The sequence below is a fragment of the Nelusetta ayraudi genome, unplaced genomic scaffold (assembly GCF_046127955.1).
Source record: "Nelusetta ayraudi isolate G7.1 ecotype Tasmania unplaced genomic scaffold, CSIRO-AGI_Nayr_v1 ptg000021l, whole genome shotgun sequence".
NCBI lineage: Eukaryota > Metazoa > Chordata > Actinopteri > Tetraodontiformes > Monacanthidae > Nelusetta > Nelusetta ayraudi.
In genome coordinates, this window is record NW_027466071.1 from 2,047,648 (window position 1) to 2,073,481 (window position 25,834).

The 25,834-nt window shown below is 45.5% G+C and overlaps 1 protein-coding gene across 2 annotated transcripts in view; it reads left to right on the forward strand.

Moving 5' to 3' along the window:
• pxdn (peroxidasin) overlaps positions 1-25,834 on the forward strand; it is a 49,119-nt gene that overhangs the window by 4,715 nt on the left and 18,570 nt on the right. Inside the window, exons 2-11 of one of the 2 annotated variants that reach the window (XM_076027591.1) lie at positions 6,687-6,758; positions 7,943-8,014; positions 12,478-12,549; positions 15,263-15,334; positions 17,567-17,638; positions 19,089-19,258; positions 20,207-20,324; positions 20,497-20,666; positions 21,632-21,904; positions 22,700-22,975. In XM_076027591.1, coding sequence (XP_075883706.1) covers positions 6,687-6,758; positions 7,943-8,014; positions 12,478-12,549; positions 15,263-15,334; positions 17,567-17,638; positions 19,089-19,258; positions 20,207-20,324; positions 20,497-20,666; positions 21,632-21,904; positions 22,700-22,975 — 1,367 coding nt within the window. The remainder of the gene's footprint in view (positions 1-6,686; positions 6,759-7,942; positions 8,015-12,477; positions 12,550-15,262; positions 15,335-17,566; positions 17,639-19,088; positions 19,259-20,206; positions 20,325-20,496; positions 20,667-21,631; positions 21,905-22,699; positions 22,976-25,834) is intronic. The other variant, XM_076027592.1, reaches the window with a different exon arrangement.

The window sequence follows — 25,834 nt, forward strand, 5'->3', positions numbered from 1 at the left end:
TTGCAGAGCGTAGAGCCGCTTCTCCTGACTTTCATTCAAACTGGCGGTGCGTCTAAAGTGTTTGCTGCTTCTGGTACTGACACAAGTCACACATTGAACACTGGTCAGACGTCTATGATTTTTAATTGCTGACCGAATCAAGGTGCTCGATGTTTTGTGTCAGATCAATCTCATACAGGCCTCAGCTGCACCACACGGGTACAAGTGGACTAGTTATGTGACTTTCACATTACCACAACACTGCAATGAAAGGTGGACACTCATCGAGTTGTAATGACATATTGTCGTCACCAAACTGTCTAAGTAGTACAGTCAATCTCTTGATAACCGTCAAAACAATAAAGATAACAGCAGCCGTCTCCAGATCCTGCATTGCTTTTCACTCCCTGTGAGCAGACAGAAACAATGTTCTGGGTCACAGTCTGACCCAGAACTAAAGTATCAGGAACCTACGCTGTAACATCACTCATATCATGCGATAGCTTACCCACATTTAGGGTATTAATCTAATAGATGCAAAAATTGGGTTGTTTAATGCACTGGGAATACAATAACATCTTTTCTGCTGGGTTTCTTTGACTTTCTACTGATAATTGAATCGTGAAAGATGATGAAATGAAAATGGCAGAGATGCATGGAGCCATGCTCCAAACCCCGTTCACTGCCCCCCTCCCACCACCTCCACCACCACCTAACACCAGCCTGGTCCGAGCGAGTGACGCCGTTGGTGAGTCACTGAGGGTAAGTGGAGTTCTGTCGTGTGGAATTTGCTGCAGTCAGGCTTTGTGAGGCGCTCGCTCTCTGCAGCATTATGGAATGCAAAGCCAGAAATCCCCCCAAGCTTTGCTCATTTGGTGGTGGTGGGGGGTGAGGGGTTGGCCCAAGATAGTTGTTAAAAGGACGCCTTCTGGCCCCCTTCCTGTGGCCGTCCAATGCCGGGCAGCTGGTGAATTAGGAGGAGCATTGGTTCACACATCTTCTGAATTGGTCCCTGAGTTCTGTCGCTTTGACAGACACTAAAATCTGCCCCATCTGGACCTTGACCTGATTTTTACTTTTCAGTGAGTTTCAAGCTCCTCTTCACTGAGGTATAAGCTGTAATTAAGGAACACGGAATGCACACATTGTTAACTCTGTTGTGAAGAGTGAAAGGTTTTTATTGTTTTTTTGCAGTGATGTAACTGGTTGTTAATTTTAAAAGTTATCTCCATCTAAACTCTGTCAGCACTGTTAAAATCTAAACGCTCAGCACCAACATTCTGTTAGCTTGCGACAAATTCATATTTGCTTTTACACCGGAACCAAAGAACCAGCATGTTTCGAGGTGCAGGTCCATCCAAACGAGGAGGAACTATGTTCTTGTTTCACAGAGAGCTCCTTACGCACGCAGCGAGAGCCCTCAGCACAGCCACTCGGGCATGTGTCACCCAGCCAAGTGATTTCCCCGGAGTTGGGAGGAAGAGAATGAGAGGAGAGGTCGACACATGGCACTCAGCTGCTTGTTGAACTTGGCCGCCGCCAGGTTCACCCTCTGCCGTCCTGGCTCGGAGGAGAACTTTCCGGCGACCGTCCTTGCAGCTGGAGCCTTTTCTATTCCACAGCTCTGGCTTTTATGGCTGTGTGCATATGCCGCTGCATTGTACTTACTCCCCTGGCGATCTGCTAAATAAGTATGGCGTTCACTTTGTGAGGGCAGAAACCCGCCGGAACATGTGATGCGGTCGGTATGATTGAGCCCCAAACGCATCGGCGGGTTACAACCAGCTGCAGGCCTCATTAGTGTTGACTCAGTTTGGAAGTCGATGCAGTCAATTTCACTAGGCCTCTCATTTGCGCTGTTATGCGCACCACTTACATGACTTTACGTGTGCGTTATGTAACTTTCATGTAAATTAAATTGTTGGTAGACTACGCCATCTGTTTAACCATATTGTAGCGCGGTATCATCACCTTGCCTTGCTGGGTCCCAAGGCTTGGCTCCAACGCAGATCATTTAAATAAGGGAAGCAACAGAAATGAGCTGCTTTACGAGGGAAAAACACAGTTCAGGAAGGAGGAATTGTGTGGCGGGTTGAGTTGTTGCTCAGCTGCAGATATAATGGGCACATTTGTTGTGATTTTATTCAATACAGAGCTACCTCAACTTTTCAAATGTCGTATTTGTGCTTCCGCAGAGGCCCTTGCACATGCTGCCAGTATTTGCTCGACTAAATGACTAATTTGCTCCCTTTTCAAGAATACAACCCTTCCCATTGTGCACGACAAAGCTGGAGCTCAAACAATGGGACATAATGGTAGAATTATGCATTCATGGTCTTCGCAAGTGCAGCACAGTGCCCTCTCTCTCATAATAAAACTTTGGGATATTTTTATGTTTACGGAAAACTCAATTCAATCCACTCTGCATGTTTAAATCGCAGACTTACCCTCCCGTGTGAGCCTATGACAAATCAAATTGTCTTTTTTTTTTTTCCGTCCTTGCCGACCATGTTAGTGCAGTTGTTGTCAAATTCCCATGACTCCTTGTTTTTTTTTTTTTTTTGCAAGCGGAGGAAGCTGTTCACTTTCAGGCTGTTTGCTGATGTAAAACCCAGAGTAGTCTGTCAGCCTCTTGGCAGGGGCCGTTAGCCTCACTGTTTTATTGTTCCATCTGGCGCGCTGCCATCAAAACACATTAATGGGAGGTAACAGACTTGTGCAGTTAGCCCTGGAAAAAATTATTAAAAGATGTCAGCAGTCTGTGTTAACTTCTTGCGACGAAATCCCAGCGGCCTCTTGTCGTTCAAGGAATTGTCTGCTGGATAATGTCTCACACACATCATGTTTGCTAAATGTCCTTAATATTTCCTGCGTTTTTTTTTCCGACTGCGGACTGATTCATTATCCTCTGCTGTGTTTCTCCCTGAAGGGTAAATCTAGAAGTGTTTTGATCTCTGTTCTTCTCGGGGTCATTACATCCTGTTTCGTTGTGGTAAAAAAATTGTTGTCTTAAAATGCCTTGTGGGCGTCTGGCTCTCTCTGGGTTATGAAGATGTCCTTAACTGGCATTTTAAGTTAACAAGTCACTTCACTTGAAATAAAAGGTATCTGGGAATAAGATTCTGATGAGGATTGATTGAGGAAAAACTGTGTTCTGCGCTGATGATCACACGGTGTTTCTTTTAAGCTGCAGCATTGTTTTCCAATGGCTGTGATATGCATGTAATTGTGGATGTTCTGGCCTAAAGATAAAATAACTAGCAGTCAAAATTTGCACTATCAACCACTGTTTGTTCACATTAGTCTATGTCTGTTTGGCTGATAACTTTGATATGTGCAGTGTTTGATATGGGAGAATAAGTTTGACAAGGTGAAATAGAAAAATGATCCAAGGGACCCATTGATTGGAAAGGGCTCTTAAACTTGAATTGACATGTTTGCGGAACGTGATTCAAAACTGTTTCTTCAACTGTTGAACCTTCTCCTGGAAGTCCCGAACTCATCTGTGCCCTTAAAACTCTGCGTTCAACACTCAGGTTTTGGGTATTTGACTGGACGTAGCCAAAACATTTCTGCCATCTTTTGAGCTGTTTTCCGTCGGCTTTTTCACAAAGCAAGTTTCCAGTTTCACGGTTCGGCTTTTGAAGGCTCAATCCTATGGCTCCCCCTCGACCCAGCCCCCTTGCTCTTTCGCCCCCTTGAAACAGGTTCAAAGTGGTGGTCGAAATCTGCACGCAAGAAATGCGACACCCCTTCAATAGACTTGAGCTATGGTGATGCCACATTTTCACTGCAGCAGAGCAAAACTAAAATATGCATCCCCTTAAAAGAAATAATGGGGTTTCCTTATGTTTAGATCAGCAAGAGAGGTGACAATTTATTGTTGACGTTTCCTTACATTACCATAGTCTGATTTCCTGTGATGAATCATTGCTACTGGGTCTCTGGGGTAGGCCTGAATGGTAGGCGCAGCAGATGAACTGGAATTTGGCCCAGGTGGCGTTTGCACAGTGCCTCAGTTCTGTTTTATCCATTAAACGTTAAGTGTGCAATATTTACAGATTGTGAAGAAGAAACGGCGACATCAAGTGGTCACATTTAATTTGCAGCGTCTGTCAGTGCCAGTGAGCTAAGGTGGCCTGCGCACCCAAGCTAGGATACCTCATCCACCCTCTTCTTCGTTGGTTTATTTGAGGACATGAGCAGTCACCCTAATTACGAAATGCATCCACAGGCGGGCTGGATTGTCCACACCAGGCTTCCTTAGAAATATGGTAGCACAAGATGGCAACTAAATGGGAGCAAGACTCTTGATCTATGTACATTCTTCTATATTTTATGAGAACCGTTATAAGTACACACTTGGATTAATCTATACATGGGCTGTATGTTAAGCACTCACCAGTATAAAAATCATAAATCAAGCCAAATGTTACACACTGGACCTTTAAGTGTTTTAAGTGGGCCAGTAAGACCAGTCATGATATAATCTTGTCACATGGCAAAGCTCTCTCTTAGGTAATGGTCCCTGTCAAGCTTATCCGAGGCGAAGATCAAACAAGTCTTTCTTTGTTTGCTGTTGGAACAATGACTTTAAAGGGTGTCCCTGGGAGCCGGGCTCAGGACCGTCCCTGTCCCGGCACGTCGGCGAGGTGCACTCTGCACCCCCGCCTGAGGAGTAGGCGTTTTCCCTCGCGGCCGCCATATGTCTTCATGCAAACCGCATACGACCTCCTCCTCCGTCACGCCGCTCACCGCGTTCCCGACGGTTCGTTTTTCTCGGCGGCCGGCGATGCAACAGACTCGTCGGACCCTCGGCGATCCCACGTGATGCCGTCGGCAAGCGAGCAGCGCTCCGGCGCGCTTCAAGTCTTATCATGACCGGCTCGGGGATGTTTTTCCACGCTGGAAGGTGGGGCACCAGTTGACGGAATCAGTCTCAGCGAAAGGACATTCCACTCGGAGCATGTGCTGCTGCTGCCGCCGCTGCAGGAAAGCTCTCGGAAAGAGTTCTCTCCCCCGCTCCCTGCCTATATGAAAGGAAGTAGGCATATGAAGAGGTTGGACGTGCTCTAATTGGATCCATATGAAAAGGCTTGAATGCGGCCAATGACCCACATTTCCCTGGCAATAAATGCGATCATTTCAGCGTCGAGTCGGTCGAAGTCGAACGCAGCAATGCACAGATTTATCCTTGGAGGGTAAACATACAAGATGAGCACTCAAGTAACAACTGAACGCGTTATGAATTTAAGTATGCTTATTATGGGTAAAACTAAAAAGAAAAGTAGGAAGTAAAAGTAAAATGGAAAACCCCTGACGCCATGATTCTTATCTCAGGCTGTCTTGACAGTCTTGTATCCACTCGAGTACACGCTGCCTGTGACCCAGACTGAGTATTTACTTTGTCAGGTCATTGGCTAACAAGAATGTTGGTGGATATCCCAAGCTGTTACCTGATGTTTCCTTTGCGGCTGTTCACTTTAGGGGTCGCCCCCGGCGAGCCGATTCCCGTGTTTGTAGTTTGGCTCCAGTTTTTTTGTTTTTACGACGGACGCCCTGCCTGACGCAATTCCTCGCATGTATTTGTGCCTGGGGACCGCGGCGAGGAGGGCGCCCACGTTGAGGGTGTAACCTGACCAAGGGTCAAACCCAGGACGCCCAGCCTGAAGGAAGGCGCTGGGCGCTCTACCACTGGGTCACTGGACGCTGGTCGCTGGATAATGGCACTGAAATTCTGCATACTGCTGTTCTGCATTGTCAACGTTGGTTCTTTATGCCAGAGGTTCCGAGACTTTTGCACGTCATGGCCCTCTAACAGCATCAGCCTCAGGCCAGGGACCCCCTTCGCAAACCAACAGACGGTGCAACAAAATATTTAAAGAAACTTCAACTTCTAGAATGTTTTCTCTTACTTTTATTTTTGCTCATATTTTCTCACTTTAGTTGGCCAAATTCTTATGGTCTTCCACAGATGCACTGCTTGTCTGTCTGTCTGTCTGTCTGTCTGTCTGTCTGTCTGTCTGTCTGTCTGATACACACAACACCATGAACAATGTCTTTCACTAGCAGGCAATCATCAGGATACAAGCAGTTTTGCTGGTGAACGGGATTATGTTCGCCATCACTGCATTCGACGCAGTGTTTACCAGATCGTGAGCAGCCGGCCAGAGTCGGACGATGCACACAGGATGCAAGCGGTTTTGCTGCCGCCGCTGGCTGCCCTCAGAATGAGTGGGATGGTTTTAATCTCGTACACATGTTGCCGCACCAACTGGTAACGTCACTTGGGGCCGGGGATGATTTCACCTTCACGGGGCTAAACACGGCATTAAAGTCTTTAGCCTGTCACTTAAATGGCACTCCCAAGTCAGCTGTGCCGCGGCCAAGAGTGATTAGCGTCATTTCCGACGGCGTTGATCTCATAACGCAGCCTTTTTGAATTAGGACGTGTAAGGGGACGACCGTTTAACCTGCTCACACCGGCCTCGCGGTTCCTTTCTCCAATGAAAATGTTCTGGTTTTCGGGGTTTCGGGTTTTGCGTGATAAAGCTTGACATTCTTCCAAGATGAGTCATGTGTCCATTCATCCAACAGGATTATTACATGAAGGCCCTAATGATTGCACATGTATAGGTATATATATATATACATACATATATATATATTTTTTTTACTTTTCCTTTCTCTCCTTCTGTGTTCCACAGGGATCTGAGGTTCAACAAAATCAAGGACTTGCAGCCGGGTGCCTTCAGACGACTGAAGAGCCTCAACACACTGTGAGTATTTGTCGCCTGTGTCTGCCTGCACCATTATCAGCCATGGAACCTGCGGCCTTGGTTCTGGCGTGAGATTGTTCGCTGAACGCCAACAGCATCCGGTCGGGAACGAGGGTGCGTGAAGAGATCAGCCATTGAAAGTTAATCAAGGCGCGTTTCCTTAGAACAGCACTGTGCAGATTGATTGTCACTCCCCTGCAAAGTTCTGTTTGTGTAACACACACACACACACACACACATACACACACTTGCTCTTTTCTGCTTTGGTTTCACACATGTAGGTCAGCCCGTAATCTGTGAGGAATTTATTTTTCCACTTCCACCCACAGGGCTATTTATCATATGTCCAGGCTGCTCGATGGTCCGTTGCTAAGCTAACAAAGAAAAAAAAAAAAGTCTCATTTTTGCTAAAACATTTTTTTTCCTCCATCGGTTACATATAGTTTGGCGTCGGTCATCTGATACAATTTGATGAAATGAGTGCACGCTTGACTTTGGAGTTTGGATTTTGGGCCAAGAGCTGGACTAAGTCTAAACCTGACCTCATGCAGGTATTTGTAAACAGTGTTTCAGTGCTTTCTCATTTATAACCGATGTACCGCCGCTTTTAGCGCATTGCATCAAGTGAACTGATCCAAATCCAATCGCCTTTCCATCAAAAATTAAAAATACGAGTTGGCTGGAGCTTATTAAGGATATTTTAAGGATATTTTTTCCCTTTAGTTTTTGAAAATAATTCAGTCAGCCATTCAGAATGCAGACAGTTTTATATCCTGACAAGCTCATCCCTGTAACAGGCTGAATAATAACGTCCCAAGGATCCTTTGAAGATTTTCTTCTTTTTTTTTTTGTCTGTCTGCCGAAAAAAAGCAAATGCAAATAAATAATTTCTTGCACATGTCTCCTGAGGTCCTGCGAAACGCTGCGACCCAACAAACACAAAAGCCGAGAGTTTGATTACAATCCGCACCGCCGAAATGAATCTTTTGAAGCAATCTGACCACATGACTTCACAGAAGCCCATCAGGATACTTCTGCTGTGGGAACTCAAACGTGTGTAAATCATGCGGTGTGATTCCTTTTCCTTGAGTTAGATTCTTAAACATGCCTCGCCAGCCAAAAACAAACTCCCTGTTGTAATTATAAACACGTTTGTTTGTTTGTTTTCCCTCTTTTCCTCGCAGACTCCTTAACAACAATCATATACGAAGGATTCCCAGGGGGGCCTTTGAAGACCTGGAAAACCTCAAATATCTGTAAGTTGCCCTCATGTCACCTTTGCTTTGCCTTTGAGCTCCAGCTCGAGATGTTAAGACGACGTGGCAGCGTCCCCGCTCCCCGTCACTCTTTGTCCAGTCGGTGAAAGGCGGGGTGGGGTGGGGGGGGGGTTGAGGGCCGGGAGGGTGTCATGACGAAACGCATCCCAAGACAAAAGAGCATTGACTTGTAAACACTGTAGACAGCTGCTGCAGCCAGAGCGCCGCTTACTCAGCAGAAGTGCATCAGCTCAGCGTGGGGGAAATGTGTCAATGGTGAAAAGTCCCTGTTTTTTTCTGATCCCCTGTACTTAAGCGTCTGGAAACCTTGACCTGGAGGCAGATCTGGCAGATTGATAAACGCGTGTGGTCTCTCACTTTGTGAGTCACCCACATGACCCCGCCTCCCCGTCGGCTCTCACACTTGGTAACGCTCCAGTGATCATCGGTGCTCGGCTATACTGAATGTTGGGGCCTACGGGTGGGCGATGCGGCCAAACGACAAGAGCCTTTGAGGTTCAAATACACTCAACAATGTAATTAATTATTTCTTGCCCGTGTCAGTCCAGGACCTGCAGGGTGCAGCAACTTTTCTCTCTATTAATGAACCTTCAGGCAGCATTTGAGATGCAGCATACACTACCAGTCAGTAGTCACCCGATGAATTTAATGTCTTTTCTTTCATTCTCCTGACTATTGACATTGCAGTTTCTCACTGAAGGCATGAATAAAAGGGAGTGCATTCCTCTGCTTGCGGTGTCGTAATGAAGTCCTAGAACGACTGAGCCGCTGTTTTAATGACGGTGCTCTTCTCACTGTGACCCAACCAAAAGCCCCCTCTCTGTGTCTCACCACTGCGTCCATGGCTGTGGGCCGAGGTTGCGTCCACTCATTTTCTCCTTCCATGTACTGTGAAGCTACTGGTCTCCCTGTCCATACAATGACTCTCCCCTCTCCCACAACCACTGCCATAAACGAGTACAACAGGGGTCAGCGCTGCTCTTCCTGGCGACTCTTCACTGTTTTTCAATCGTTTAGCTGCATGTTTTTGTGTAGCTGTTCTGTATGTGGGAATCTATTTTTATGTTATCAAAGAACTTGATTATCATATAGGTACAGATGTACGTCTTTTGGTTAATGTTGAAGCCACTTGGAGCGCTTAGTTTAACTCTGGAAAATCTTCCTGAGTCTAATCGAGACGTGTTTCTTAATTTAAGTGACGTCAACCGTCTCTTTTTCTTTAAGGGGCAGCACGATTAAACCTTAACCGGTCATAGACGCGATGATCCCATATATTTTTAAGACCACGATGACCAGAGGTTGTTTTTAAACCTGCACTTGCTTGAGTTGTGGATACACATATATAACCTGAAAGAGTGTTTGGCTTCCATTCAAATAGTGGTCCTGCTCTTTCAAGTTTGAAGTGTGCGAACCTTAGGATAGCACCAGAAGTAAACCATGCAGTAGATTGGGTGCTCCAGTGGGGCATCTTTGTTTGTAACTCTACTGCTGGCTTGCAACTATGATTTGGAGACAGAACATTTCAAATTTGGAGATGCTAATAAACAGCACTGAAACTGGGGAGTCGTATGCTACGCACTGAGTAGAAAATGATTTCTAACTATATAATCAAATCAGTAGACGAAGCTCGAGTCGCTATTTTTTTAAGAGCTGCTGCAGAAGAAACTGGTACGTTGGTTATCTTTATGAGGAGGTCCATGTCTTTGAGCTGAAGAATTCTGCAAGACGTCGCCAGAAAGTTCAAAGCTTTGTCACGGATTGTAAAAAAAACCCCAAAGTTAAATACAAAAAAAAGTGGAGATTCCTGTGCGCTGACCTTAGTCCAAATTTATGAGAAGAGCACAAGAAGCATGCGCGAGCTAAGAGGCCCACAGACGGACCTGACACAATAACACGGGTTCTTCAGAGAGGAATGGGCCAGAATTCCAGCGACATGTCATGAGAATCTCGTAAAAGGCCCGGGCCAACAAATAAAGTGGGTTGGAGCAATGGAGACTACATGTTGTGTATGTGTATGGAGAGTTTTATTCCTTTCAAGTTGTGACAAGAAAAATCAGACATTATCACAGCAGTTATTTCATCTTTTCCCATTCAAACATATTACTATTGACTTTGTTTGGTTATTCCATTAATTGTCTTTTTTTTAAAAAAAAAAAACATAATACATCCAAATCTTTCCCTGAATGATATTGATGACGTGGTTAGTTTTAGTTGTAAGTTGTATTTTTGTCACCTGAAACGTGGTCGTTAGTCAAATAGCTTTGGAACCAAGGTTGAAGACACCTTCCAAATATTCACTCTGTGGTTCAAGATCTTTATTTTTCTAAGTTTAAGCTGAATCCTTGCAACAAAGAAAAAATATATAATTTGCCTGGTGTTACTGGTCATATATCTGCTTAAACTGGTTAACTAAGAGAGTCAACTCACTTGCTTCCAAAGAGTTGTCACATTCCTCCTGGCATCTTTATTATTTATGATCATGTACTGTACGTGTAATGTACCTTTGTACATTTTTTAAAGGCGCCTTTAGCTGCGTCAAAGAATGATACAATGTTTTTTTAAAAAAGGAGGGGGAAAAAAGCATGTTCTTTTCCGCACATTCCGTCACTTGTGCTGTGCAGAGATCTGTATCTCTCATCACGCCTCAACACGGGCGCAGGGGTGGAACGCGAAACGGAGATGGGAGATAAAAGGGCGCACAGCTGTAAGCCGTTGCTGTTTTAGTATCACGTTTCCGCACCTTGCATCGGAGAGAAAATACGCAGACGTCCACGTACTTGTCTTCGGCGTGCTCGAGCGCCATGCCGACCCTGCTCGCACTGTTCATCACGTAGTCCCGTATGGGTGCAAATAGGGGAGTTGCACTCACTCTGTTTAATGCAGACTTTGTTATAGCATCTCATTAGTATTGATTGGTCACCTTCAGAGCTGCACCAAGCATGTCAATTTTGTGCTCAAAGTGAAAATGGCTGATATTATGTGGGGAAACGTTCACACTCGGTGTAATTAAACCAAAATATTTTTTGCTGAAATTGATTGGTCCATTATGACAGCCTTTCTGGTGACTGCCGTCCTTGTAAATGAGGGGCATTTCCACATTCCAAAGAGAGCGACCTGTGTGAAGATGGGGTTAACGTTTTGGCTTGCATTGTCAAACTAAAGGGAGCTTTATATGCAGACAAAAGGAAATAAGACATCTTCCTCCTTTCATTTGGGGATAACTAGTGTCACTACTGCTTCCCTCTTTGTTCAACATGTATGTAAAAAGAAGGTGTCAGGACTCTATGTGAACCCCTACGCGATCTAAGCTTCTCTTGATGGGTGAAGCCAGAAATGTTTGGACCTCTAGCTGCAGGAACACCTCCGGGGCTGAACTATTTACAACGCGATAGTGTGGACAGCGGGCGTCCTCACTATCACCACAGCTGTCACGATGCATTCAAGTCACAACGTAGCACTTCCATCCACACCGATCCGGATCCAGTGCGGTTTGTTGGTGATACGTGATACTGGTTGCGGTTTGAACTTTGAATTTAGGAGACACGCATTGTTCTGACATGTGTAGATGAGCCATGTTAGTGAGTCTGGATCCGCCCAACCAAGAAGAGGTTTATTGTATCTGTCACTGTGTGGAGGAGAAAACTTTCTCCGCAGCTGCATGTTCCCCACGGTATGGACTTTAATAGACAAGCATATATCCTTTTGTAAAGGTTTTCATCTGTTCAATAACAGCGAACCCTTTTCCAAGCCATATGATTGTTAATCACCTCACATTCATTCAATGCAGTCATGAAAATTGGGTGGGATTTTTTTGTTTTTGATTAATGACTTGGTTGCTCTAGAATTGGCCCAAGTCAAGAAAGTCCTGCTCCCAGTTAGCTGCCGTCTTGCACTGCCATTATTCTAAGGAAGCCTGGTGTGGACAATCCAACCCACCTGACAGCGTGTTTCCTAATTGGGGGTGCCTGCTCATGTCTTTAAATAAACCAACAAAGAAGAAGGTGGACGAGACATCCAGGTTTTGGTGTGCAGGCCACCGTAGATCACTGGCAAACTCAGGAGGAGGAGAGCGCTGCAATTTAAAATGTGGCCACTTGATGTCGCTGTTTCTTCTTCAAAATGTCCAAATATTACACACTTTACCTTTAGTACAGTTTGTCTCGGTTCTGTACAACTGGCCCCGCTGGTATTGTGCCCGTCAGCCTTCGCCCACAGCTACAGTCGCTCGTGCCCACGCAGGGAGGCAGCGCAAAATGCACTTCAGCAATCAAGATCAAGTCTGAACATTTCATCATTGTCACTTTGAGGGGGGGGGCAGCCGACGATGGCGGGCCAGATCCCCGTCCATCCTTCTCTTCACAACAAGGCAGAATGCAAAAATGATGGTGTGTGAGTGTTTGCGTGTGAGTGTTACTAATGTTACCGATTATCTCTCCCTCCAGCTATTTGTACAAGAATGAAATCCAATCAATTGACAGACAAGCGTTTAAGGGGCTTGTCTCTCTTGAGCAACTGTAAGTGACCAACTCTCCTTTCCCTTCTCTCCTCGTCCTGCCACCTGCCTTCCGTCTCTCCCTGTGTATCCATCCCTCCTTTTTTTTTTTTTCCCTGAAATGTTCGCCGTTGAATTGTCATGAACCCTTGTAAGGTCTACATGGTCATACGTAATTAGTAATAAGCAAAAAAAAAAAAAGCAGCCAGTGAAATACTGCGGACCTCCCGGAGATTTTCAGCAATCAATCGTTAGCGCTGTCATGACTGTGTAGGCCTCCCACAGGGTCTTCACTTAGTGTGTTTTTTTTTGTTGTTTTTTTTTACTGCAGATACGATCCCACTCCTCCCCCCCCTTCACCCTTCCTCGCCCCCCCTCCCCTCTGTGAGCGTCCGTGCATGTCATGTGTGCTCCTCGCCTTCGCTGACTTTTTTTGCATGAGTCGCATGTCTTGTGATCAGTGAGACAGATATGCGCTCGCCCCACCCTGCCCCCCCCCCTCCCCCCTCCCCTCCCCGCCTGTGTGTAAGCTTTAAAAGCATGATGCGTAGCTGTGTGCTGCAAGGCCCGCCCGCCCGCCGCGCCCCGAGTCACAGCTTCGGCTCTAGAGCGAAGCTTGACCAGCGCAACGTTTGTCGCACCGCCGCAGGTCCCGTCCATTTGCTGTGATGTGCTGCACCATTGCATTTTTGTTTTGTGTCCGTGCCACGACATTCAACTGCTTCCTGCAGAGGTTGCCTCTCAGGGAATCAATGGTTCTGTGCTGCTGGTTGTTTTTTGTTGTTTTTTTGTGGGTTTTTTTTTTTTTTCAATGTCTTTTTTTACACCCCTGTTGCATCTGTTATTTTCTGAATTCAACCAAAACAGAATAATTGGTTGATGTATGGTGTAATTGTGACTCTTTAAAGGAATTTATTGTCTGTGACCATTGAAATTTGTCCAGAAGTTTTCCAGCACATCGATAATAAAACAGCAGTTCATTCAGTTCATTGACCACAATCCTGGAAGTTCTAGTGCAGTAAAGATTAAAGAAAAGGCTGTCAAGTAATGGACATATAATAATATTATATATAAGTTTCCTTTAATGAACAATCTGGTTTTGATTGGAAAACTACACTAACTGCAATGTAAATTACAAAATGAATTCAATTTCAATACAATTCTATGGTGGTTTTGGATCTATATTTAGGCCTACCTTTAAAAAAAAAAAAAAAAAAAAAACCTCAAAAATATAATGTGTGCTTGGAGTTGGTTCCCTGTTGATCAGCTTTCGTAATAGGGGAAACATGAATTGTGTCAAAATGGTCATTTCTCTCAACGATGACACCTGGATTTATTCAGTTCTACACAACTGAATCAGTTCATCTCACTTATTTTTAATTATACGAGTGCTGTAACAATTTAGAAATGCCAGCCACGGCAGTCGTGTATTTGACGCTCCTGATGGTGAAGGTTCTGACGTCGAAGAATTAGATGATTCTGCCAATGTGGCTCCTACAGTTCCAACTTTCTTCCTGTACTGTGAGAGGAGAGTTGGAGATGGTGCTTTTCAGCCAATCCAACAAGCTTATTCACCAAAGTGAGAGCGACTCCAGCGCCAGGCCCCATGTCCTCCAGCTGTTTTGAATTCTGCTGCAGTAATAAAAGGTTTTAATACACTGGTGACAAGTTCTGGGCCAGATTGCATACATTTTAATAGTTCTTCCGCAAACCCCCACTGTGTGCATGCCAGAGCCTGATCTCACGCGCTGCTCCAGAGACCAATGCACTTAACATTCCTGCGAGACCATCCGCCACCATTCATTTGTTACGCAAGCAAAGGAGGATCACACAGGATCACGGCATTACAATAAATAGTATTGCCATCATCTTCCAAACCAGGAAGTCGTCCTGACAGTAAGAAGCCCAGCTGCTTCATCTCATGCTTGGAGAAAAACTTGCTGCAGCGTTGTGCAGCGTGTTCCATGTCCACGGTGTAGTCTGGGATTAAGTGGTTCAAACAAACCAATCTTCCGTGCTGTGTGGACCACGATGCCTTATTTTGGGTGTTATTAGACAACACCCAAAGTAAGACTTGAAGTCCACCAGTCCGGTCGAGAATGATCTTCTGAGATGTAACATTTCCAACAACAAAAAAAGACATTTGTAGGAATGCTGCATTGTTCTCAATTCTACGCCGCTTTTGTCTTTCTCTCTGTTTTGCTACCGCAGCTACCTTCACTGTTGTGTTTTTCCCTGCTTGAACCTGACTGAAGGCTTGCAGTTGCCAGTCATCCGTCACATGGATGTTTTGTCACTAACCTTTTGTATTTGGTCGTATACGATTTGATTTCTTTTTTTCCATCCCAATAGTATATGGACCTTGAATTGTGTTTGCATTCCGTAAGATCATCTGTTCACTTGCGTTTCACCTTCAGGGCGATCTCATTGCCAACTTTCGGCCATAGATTTATATGCAGTGGATTTGAACTGTCTGAAATGATTTGCTCGCAATGTAAAAAACCTTCGGCCAGTTGGCCGCCATTCATTTAGACACTTGTATCACCAATCTGAAAGAGTTATTTCAACACTCTGGTCCATGGATGGACGGGTGAACAGAAACGCCTTGCCTCGGATTTTTAATGAAGACCTCTTGTAGCTCATAGAGCCGCCTGCTAGAATACAGTAGATGTAGTCCATCACGGCTCTCTAAACCATCCTGTTGGGCTTTTTTCTTCCCCTTTTTTCCTCTCCAGGTACCTGCACTTCAACAACATTGAATCTCTGGAACCTGAATCATTCACTCACCTACCAAAGCTGGAACGGCTGTAAGTTTATCTTGTCTGACCGAAACTCTCCGAATGCAGCGACTTAAGAAATGCTTTCCCAAACTCAACCAATAGCGGATGGAGAGTAATATGCACAGCAATATAAATAATGTACACACACATACACACATACACCAATGGTCATTCGGTCATTAGACAACCCGCTCCACCAACTGAGCCACAGCACTGTAAGAGGAAAAATTCCCATAGCTGCTGTACATGTAAGCATTTTGTTTGGAATATTTTCTTAATGATAACGTTGACCTCAATTGAAATACACTGTACCGGCTTGCTTTGGCTCAGCCGCCCACTGCAAACTTCCAAGTTTAGCCATCTGCTAACTTTAAGGTGGATAAAATTGTGAAGCCATGTGTTCTTTTCAACTTTTCCACCACTTTTCCAGACTGAGTAAATCATTTGTTATGGGTTATAACTCGTGAAATGGATTTAATGTTTTTTAACCGCCACTTTGTGTGCAAAGTTACAGAAAAAGCCATATTTGGCCTAATTTACTTCTGTGAAATTGCTCTTTTTGGGTATTTGCATTGTCCCGGGTATTTGTGCTTTCCACCCAGAGCATGACATTGGAGAATAAATAGCTGCAGTGTGAATTTGATCCATAAATCCACATGGCTAAATTCCTCCTAACAAGCCCCTGTGGTTCCCTGCTCGTTTGTTTAAGGATTCAAAAAATAATATGCGAAGATATAGCAGATTTATGTTTACTTCCCTGGAGGCAACTTTTGTTTGGCCTTGACCATTTGAAGTGTTCCTTTTACCTTTTAGTTTGTTTATTGAACAGAAAAGGCTGTGAAGGTTATTGAGCCATATAAATTATTGGCTCTTAAATTTCTGAACGGTTCTCTGAAGTATTCACAATGGGACAGTTAGTCAGAGAAAATGAAACCATGGAGCTGGCTGAGCTAATTGAGTGATCTCAACAGCCAGAAGTTTAAATACCAGTGATATTAGTAGTAGTAATAGTGGAAGAGGTAGTAGCAGTAGTAGTGCCTCATTATTGTCAAGTATTGGGAGTTAACGATCAATCATTTTCATTTGCAAACAACTTCAAGCTGTGTGAATCTGTAATTCCTTACTTCTGCCTCATCATCTGGATATAAACCTTCCTCTTCAATGCACAGGCATGATGCTGCCTGATTCTAAACGCTCCACCAGATGTGTATTGTAAAACAAAAAGGCCTCACTAAACATCCATTTCTCCGCCTCTCTTAATGGGCCAGTGGCCACCCAGTTCATCCATGCTTCCCAACCTTTGGCTCCGGCGAGCGGAACTGGAGACACCTGTTCAAAGTGGGTAGAGAGGAGGAAAGGAATCTCCAGCTGCCTGCTGTTCATCGGCTTGTTGTGGAATATCTCCATGGCTGTGGCCCACTGCAGTCACTGTGGGACTAGCACTGTGGGAACATTACTTTTCCAGCGCGATGGGTTACAATTACAAGTTACCCTATTAAAATGTAATGGGAGTGTAACCGTTTCAATCACTTTATCAAAGTAATGTAACTAATTCAATTATTAAACATAAAGCCAAGCCTTTTTGTAAAAAAAAAAAAAAAAAAAAAAGATCAGATGTCATTCAAATGCACTCATGAATAATTCCAGATGTGATTGTAATTTAATTACACGAAACAATGTTCCTGGTTATAATTATCTGTTTTGTATTTAAGTTACGTAACCGCGTTACATGTAACTCGTTACTGCCCAACACAGTTGGGCTTTCCCACTGGTGGGAATGGTAGAAGGAGATTTTCGTCAACATGTGCAGTTTATCCTCCAATACGTCATCTTGGAGGAATTCTTTATGACTGTGACACAACAAGAAAACGATGTGAACTCTGTTTTTCCCCGAGAAATCTATCGGGTGGGAACGTGATCATATTTCTAGTCCTGTGTCAAGGAAACTATCTTTAAAAAGCCACATTACAGGCCCACCCAGTCGCTTGGCTGATGGAGTGAACATCCCATGTATGGAAGATAAAGTCAGTGTGTCACAGTGACCCAGATTTGATTTGGACCCTTTGTTGCACGACTCTCCTTGGCCTTTTTCCCAGTTGTCTCTTAACTTTACACAGTTGATTTGTCCTCAGACACAGATATAGATAAGTATGATACATTGTCAGCCAATATCTTCTCCTTTTTGTGCGTTTGTGAAGCTACAGCCATATTTGGTCACACGCCGATAATTCATACTGCTTTAATTTCTCCCTTCAACAGGTTTTTGCACAACAACAGAATCACCCAGCTAGTCCCTGGAACCTTCTCTCATCTCCAGGCCATGAAGCGACTGTAAGTTGAAATGTTGCGCCAGAAATGTTCTGGCTCTATTGGTATCTCTCGTCTACTCCCATGTTGGTCTGATACAGGCAGGTCCTGGCCTGTGTGCAATGCCACGCAGGCACTTTAAAGTGTTGTCGAGCTTCAGATCAAAAGGTGTCGAGAGTCATTTTGTCCATCATGTAACTCAAGATCTTAAGACATTGACAACCTTTATTTTTATTCTTGCCCTTTACCTCCCTGGCTGCAAACTCCCCGTTTGGGTTTAAGTACAGGTGTCGTCCTTCTATATTGCAATTCTGTTGGCTGTTTAGTTGCCATAGTTTGCAGTCATGGCTGAATTTTGTGGACTTTTTGTGGTTGCAAGTCCATGACGGTGCCTGTGTCTGGACCTCCTTGGTCTCCCAGTGTCCCCCAGTCTACAGAGGGGCAGCCTGTTTAGAGACAAAACCAAACAAGTTGCCAACTTTCTATCACAATAGCCCTTTTTGCCCCCAACCAACATTTTCAGAAACTTTTGCTGCGCTTGGACCCGCTGTGACTGTTGTGGTCCTTCAGTAAATTAGTTTCGGCGTGTGACCTACATTTCGTCCCACCAGCTCGTTGGCTATTCTTCCAACAGAAGATCCCAAAGCCTGGACCTCGTCTTCCAACCGCTTCTCGTCGTTTGTCTTAGTTTTGCCCCGTTTTCCAAATCATCAAACGCAAACGAAGTGAAGCTCCTGGGAATTGAATAAATGAATTCTGGGGGATCTGAAAGGTCCATCCCTCCTACTGATTACTTTTCTCTCACAAAGGCTGGGGCTGAGGGAAAGATTTTTTTTTTCCCCAGGTAATTTCAGTGTGAACACCCCATGTTTTTTCTTAATAAAAGTTCCCACAGTGAGAAAGAGACTTTTGGTTATCGTTTGAAAATCAAAGTATTGCCCTGCCTTCTTTCCTGGCCCAAACTCTGCTTAAGTTAATTTGCTCGTTATTATTATTACAATTATTAGATGAACTTATGAGTCACACACTGACTCGTTTTTTTCAGACCAGAGTTCCAGGTTCTTTGATATCAGAAATTGCCACATACTCGCATTATCCTGGCCTTTAGCCACGGACCCAAATGAGTGACCTAAATGGGATTTGTTCATCTCAAACTCTTCCACAAAACAGGATAAAACTGCTGGTGAAATTGTCTGAATGCCACATCATTGATAAAGGCCTCACTGTGGGATCAGTCATCAGAGAAGGAAGCCAAAGCACAGATAGTTTCCCACGGCATGAGGAGAGTGTCTTCCAGTGTGATCCCACTCGAGCCCCACTGTTTGGATTGAGCTCGGCCATGCCAGCCCACTTTTAGCTCGCAAACTGCCAGAGAGTTCTTGCACAACGCTGCCAACACATTGTCAGCTCAACGCTTCCACGGCTCTTTTTTTCTTTGACGTGCAAATTCATGTGTGTGTGTGTGTGTGTGTAGGCGACTGGATTCCAACGCCCTGAACTGCGACTGCGAGCTGCTGTGGCTGGCCGACCTCCTCAAGCAGTACGCCGAGTCGGGCAACGCTCAGGCTGCGGCCACCTGCGACTACCCCAGCCGCCTGCAGGGCAGATCGGTGGCGACGCTGACTGCGGAGGAGCTCAACTGTGGTACGAAGACCAAAACACCCTTCACTCTTTCCAAAACAGACAGCGCAAGGGTGGAGGGTTATTATGGAATGGCTGATGGGAGGCAGTTCTGCTGGTACATGGCAAATAAAACCTGTTTGATTGGCTGTTGTCTTGGACACAAGACGGATGGAAATTTTTCAAATATGATGAATGGTAATATTTTTTATATCTGTAGTGCTTTTTTTTTATATTCAGAGACATCTAGCATTAGCATGTATTCAGTCACACGAGCTACAGTCAGTGTAAACAGAGTATATAGAAAATAAATCATTTAAAATATACACATTCTCATGTAAATATACTGACTGAAAAAGGCACATTTGATTTGAGGTGATGAGAGTCACCTCATAGCCGTGTCTGAAAGCCAAAAGAAATACACACCTGGATACACAGGAAGTGTCACATGACCACACACATTGTCTTTTTCTTATTTTTCCAGTCACTTGCACGGGCTACATGCAGAACCTCCATATATGCGTTGTCAGTGTCTCTCTCTCTCTACACCTTACACACACACACACACACACACACACAGCAGGTGTATCCTGCCTTTGTGTCTCAGGTCTCGGTGCATCCAGATGTTCCACTCCTACACCAGCAGCTGTGTGTCTGGTTTAGATGGTCGGATGGTCGGACTCTGTCAATTTGGCCTCAGTTTGAGACAACTAGCAGCGTGTGTGTGTGTGTGTGTGTGTGTGTGTGTGTGTGTGTGTGTGTGTGTGTGTGTGTGTGTGTGTGTGTGTGTGTGTGTGTGTGTGTGTGTGTGTGTTACACCTGTTCTTAACCATTTTGCCAGGCATAAGGAAAACTTGGGCTTCATTTTTATGGCTGTTATGTAAAATTAAACTCTGAATCTTCTTGGTTTAACTTATTATTATTTCTAACAACAAGCAAACAGTTGACCTGTCTTCCCTCTCTCTATCTCAGAGGTGCCCAGGATCACCTCGGAGCCTCAGGATGTGGATGTGACGTCAGGAAACACTGTCTACTTCACCTGCAGGGCTGAGGGAAACCCCAAACCGCAGATCATCTGGCTCAGGAATAAGTAAGCCGCCCAGTTAGTGACGCGTGTATTCAAATTCTCTTCACTAACTGTGAATCTCCTCTGCAAGTTTTCTTGTGACTTATCAGTAGCTGCGTTTCCATGACAGTTTTTTTCAAAATAAAGATAAAAGTTTGATTTTGTTTTTTCCTCTCTCTCTCTCTCTCCTTGGCAGCAATGCTCTGAACATGCGTGACGACAGTCGCCTGAACCTGCTGGAGGACGGCACTCTGATGATCCAGGACACCAGGGAAACGGACCAGGGAGTCTATCAGTGCATGGCCAAAAATGTAGCCGGCGAGGTCAAGACGTCCCAGGTCACCCTGCGCTACTTTGGAGCTCCGTGTAAGAAGCCATGTTTAGTCGTGTCTCACCGCTGCTCTCAGAGCCTCACGCAGGAAGTAATCACCTCTGCAGAAGCACCTTTCAGGAAGGAGGTGGATGTCATACTGGGGTCAGTGGGTTCAGGACCAGTCGCCAGGCAAAACTAGCTACTCTTCCGGGGATCCTCGTACCATCTCTTACCTCATATGATACGGCCCCTCGTGTGAAATGTGAATTCTGAATTAGGAAAAGTTCTAATACTGCGATTGACCATAAACATCGAACTGATCAAAATTCGAATGGCTTGACTATTATCATTTCTACCGCTGCCTTTTGAGACTGCCCTGAAAAATTTCCATTACTTTAGGACAGTGTTGTAGTCCTCCAGATTGGTCTTAGTCTCCAGGCCTCTTTTTGAAGGTCTCGGTTTCGTCTCGGACTCTGAGGCATCTTCACTGGGTCTCAGTCTCAGACTGCACTGACTCAGGCTTTTTGATCAAGACCGGTTGAGACTCGTCCAGCACTGTAATGACACGCAGCGCACACTCAAAAGGTGCTAACGCATCAGTAGTTGTCAGCGCACTGATCAGCTGAGCTCAGTGTCCAGTGAGCCAGAGCTCCGCCTCCAGGTGAGGGATGGTGGCCCCCAGTGAGGGCCCCTGGTCTCCCTGAGCAGATGTTGCACATATCCTGTCTCTGTGTGATTGTAAATGCCCCTCCCTCTCCCCCCCTCCCCGCTGTGTATATATTTCCTCTGACTCGGCTGCATCCACAGTCCCAATAAGGCTCACACTCACTCTGCCCATGTCTTTGCGGAAAGCGTGGGATGTTGTTTTAGCTGTCGTAAAAAAAAGAGCTGTCAAAAGCTGATCTGCGCTGATGTTGCAGGGCCCTCTGCTTTTGAAGGGCCCTGCACTCCGCCTCGCTCTCCCCACCCCCACCCTCACTTAATCCCACCCCTTTCCCACGCTCTCCCCTCCCTCCAGCGCGGCCAAGTTTCGTGATCCAGCCCCAAAACACGGAGGTGCTGGTGGGAGAGAGCGTGACCCTGGAATGCAGCGCCACGGGCCAGCCGCAGCCCCGGGTCTCCTGGACCAAGGCCGATCGGACGCCGCTGCCCAACGACGCGCGCATCAACACCACCCCGTCCGGAGGGCTGTTCATCCAGAACGTGGAGCAGGCGGACGGCGGCCAGTACACCTGCTTCGCCTCCAATAACGTGGACACCATCCACGCCACGGCCTACATCATCGTGCAAGGTAGCAGCACTGTTTGATTTTCCCCACTCTGGATTCTAAATACACTACTGTTGAAAAGTTTAGGGCAGGCATGGGCAGACTTTTTGACTGGTGGGCCACAGTGGGTTCTAATACCTGACAGAGGGGTCCGGAGCAGCAGCGGATGGATGGAGTGTTTTGGTGACCCATCTCATAGGAGGAAAAACTATATCATGGGATATGTAGACATGTGCTTTAATGTCAATTGAAAATGAACAAAAGCAAAGTTGCAACAAAATGTGTGTCTTTGAAGCTCCACGGTATTTAACTCTTTATTGAAACAACTCTTAAAACACTCAAAGAATTACTGAAATTTATATTACTTACTTACTAATCTAATTTCTTCAAAGGCGGTGGGCCAGATTAAGAATCTTAACGGGCCGCATATGGTCCCTAGACCGTAGTTTGCCCATGCCTGGTTTAGGCTCACTGACTCAGTTCTGCATTGAAAAGTGATTGAGAGAATTCCAAGTGTGCAAAACACACTTAAAGTTGCCTGTTTGAAGCTGCTTATAATGGAGTTCAATGCAGAAATGAGTCAGTGACCCCAAACCTTTGAATGCTAGTGTTTGATAGAATGCTCTAAAGTGCGTTTTATTCATTTATTCATTCATTTCTTTTTTTTTACTTATTATTTTTTATCAACATTGCACCCTTGTTTTCCTTTTACACACATTCTCACTTTCAACTGTCTGTGTTTGGGAGCCCGTTTTGCCCTGAAAGCACCCAGGGAGCGAGAACACAAACCACCGACCACTGTTTTTCTTCCTCCTGCAGCGATCCCGCAGTTCACCGTCTCGCCACAGGACCAGTCGGTGCTGGAGGGCCACACCGTGGACTTTCCGTGCGCGGCGAGCGGCTACCCGGTGCCGGTGATCGCCTGGACGCGCGGCGGGAGCCCGCTGCCGCTGGACCGGCGCCACGCCGTCCTCTCCAGCGGCACGCTGCGCATCACGCGGGTGGCGGCCCACGACGAGGGCCAGTATGAGTGCCAGGCGGTCAGCGCCGTGGGGACGGCGCGCGCCGCCGTGCAGCTCAGCATCCAGCAGAGAGGTGAGTGCACCCACGCTAGTGTTGAAGTACTCCTAGATTGGTGCCATGTCCTGCACTGAGCGCCCGCCATCTGCTCTGGCACTGGGACTCAGTTGCACACATGAACATTTTCTGTCGTTGCACACACACACACTGAGTGGTTTTTACGATTCTGAATGTTTTTTATTCATTGTTCTGAGTGTTTTCAACCAAAACTACCTAAAAAAGGAATTTTCGTTATGTTCACATAATGACAATGTTGAATCTCGAATCTTGAGTCTTGAGTCTTGAGTCTTGGTCTCCAGACCACTTTTTAAAGGTCTCGGTCTCGGACCCTGAGGCATTTTAACGCAGTCTTGTCTCGGTTTCCTACCGGGCCGACTCTGGGTTTTTTATCCAGAGACTCAGACTCAGACTCGATGCCACTGCACTACTGTGTCGCCCTGGTGTGCCGTCATTTTCAGTGAAATTATTCCGAGTTCATTTTATTTTCAAATTTTATAGAAGCAAAGTTGTTGTTGGGTTGTTTTTTTTTTTTAAATGGTTCAAAATAGTCGGAATAGCAGCAAAAGACGCCTTGCTGAAAATAAATATTGCTCTTCTATTGATGAAGAAGCAAACTGGAATTAAAACAAAAGATACGGGTCATTTCTTCTGTTATTTTTCTTTGATATATATATATATACATACAGTCTCGATCTCAATACTCTCTGGTGTCGATAATATCTCGGTCATCACGTGCGATGAGGCAAAACGACGAGGTTGAAAATGCAAAAAGAGGTCGTTGTGACGCGAGTGGAGGGAAAGGAGTCGCGTTAAAACGTCGGACGAGGCCTAGTTTTTGTTTTTTGTTTTTCTCTGGAAAATGTGACTTAAACATAGTGTTTAGTTTTTGTCAACAGAGACCTTTAAGTACTCCAGGTTTGTAGAGAAGGGGGGGAAATGGCAGGGGAGTGTCAAGGTGGTTAAAAAAAAATGAAAGAGGGAGGGAAGGGTGCAGCACTTGACTTTTGCAGCTGTTTGCAGTGTTGTTGTTTATCCTATAAAGAAAAAAAATGCACACGCTGCTGTGGCTTTAAATAGCTGGGATGCACGTGCACGCCCAACGCTAATACTGTACCTACAGAGGCTTCTCTTGTTTCATTTTTGAATACACATACATCCAAGATCGCCTGTGTGACTGCCTTTGTGCAGATGGTTCTCTTTAGTGTGTGTGTGTGTGTGTGTGTGTGTGTGTGTGTGTGTGTGTGTGTGTGTGTGTGTGTGTGTGTGTGTGTGTGTGTGTGTGTGTGTGTGTGTGTGTGTGTGTGAAATTATAGGCTGGGTTACGGCACAGGAAAAGCGCGGCGCTAGTCTGTAATCCCGTGATGACACCATGTTTTCCGTGTAGTGATGGCTGTTAACACGGCCCGACGTGCTCGTCGCATTATGGTCCCTGCCGGCAAAAGTGCAGCGCGAGACCGCAGGCGTAACGCGTCGGCGCGTGACGCCGGCGACGAGCTAAAGACCTCAAACACGCTCCCACTCACCGCTGCACCGCAGCGGAGCCCTCGGCTTTGTTTTAAAGGCTGTGAAAGCAGCGTCTGGCCGCCTCCCCTCACTGCAGGGTTCCACATCAGGGGAGTCAAAGTTCAGATTTCAATTTCGATGGTAACCTTTTTCCACACACTTGAAAATGAAATGATAACCATAAACCAATTAGCTAATAATAATATCCCAGATTGAGTGTTTGGTTGTGCTGCACTTGAAGAAGAACAAGAAACTGTAGTATTGAGGGTAGCAAAGGTGTTAAAAATGATGCTCTTGCAAGACCTTTGACCTCTGACCTCTGAATAATTCAGGCCAGATTATTGCGTCGCTACTTTTTTGCATTTTTGCAAAATGAAAAAACAACAACGTATCTTTTACCTGAGTGAGGGAGTTGAATCTGTTTTTTTTTTTGTTTTTTTTTTACACAAGTATCCTCACTTTTACGTAAGCACAGACTGCAAATACTGTTGCCCCCTCTATGTCTCTCTATCTCTCTCTCACTGGCTGCTCCATCTGGACGCTGAGAGACTGTAAGAGGCGTGCCCTCCTCCTGTCAGCTGCAGCTCGGGGCCTATCGTGAATCTCCATGCCGTGACTCACCCCGTCGCAATGCCGGGCGCATCTCGCCGAGCGTCTGCGCGCACGTCCGCGCTGTCTGCGAGGGGCAGCTGCGATGTTGTCACCGGGCGTTAATATGTTCCATCCTGTTACACAAATAGAAAACAGACTTCGCTCGGGTATTGACGAAGGCGATCTCTTCTTCTTACGGGTCGCTACTCCGCCGTTCATCGGGATGTGAGGGCCATGATGGAGAGGAGGGATATTTTTTGGTTTTTTATTGAGCCCCTATAATCTGCGAAAGCTGGTTTCACCAGTTGGCTTCGGCCACCTAGCTCCCACCATCCTGAAAACAAAATTCTGCTCAGCACCTAAAAGCTGAGATTCACTTGCACTTGTGTGGCATCATCATCATCATCATCATCAGTTGGTGATTTTGAAACGTTGACCCCCGACTTCCCTCTGTTCACCTTTCCTGTAAAACATATTGAAACGTATTAAAAAGTAGGGATGCACCGATACCAGTATCGAGTGTCGGTACCGATACCAATAACGGATATCGGTACCGATACCGGGCTTGAGTACACTACTAGTAAAATACCTGCTGATATGGGGGGAAAAAAGTAATTGTATAACGTGTAATGGCGTTATTAAGTACTCGGTATCGGTGAGTACTGAAGTACTCGACTCGTTCTGGTATCAGTGCATCCCTATGAAAAATGTTTTGGTAAGACTTTCTGTGAAGGTCTATTGTCAAATGCATTCTGAGTGCCTTAGTAATGCATTATAAAA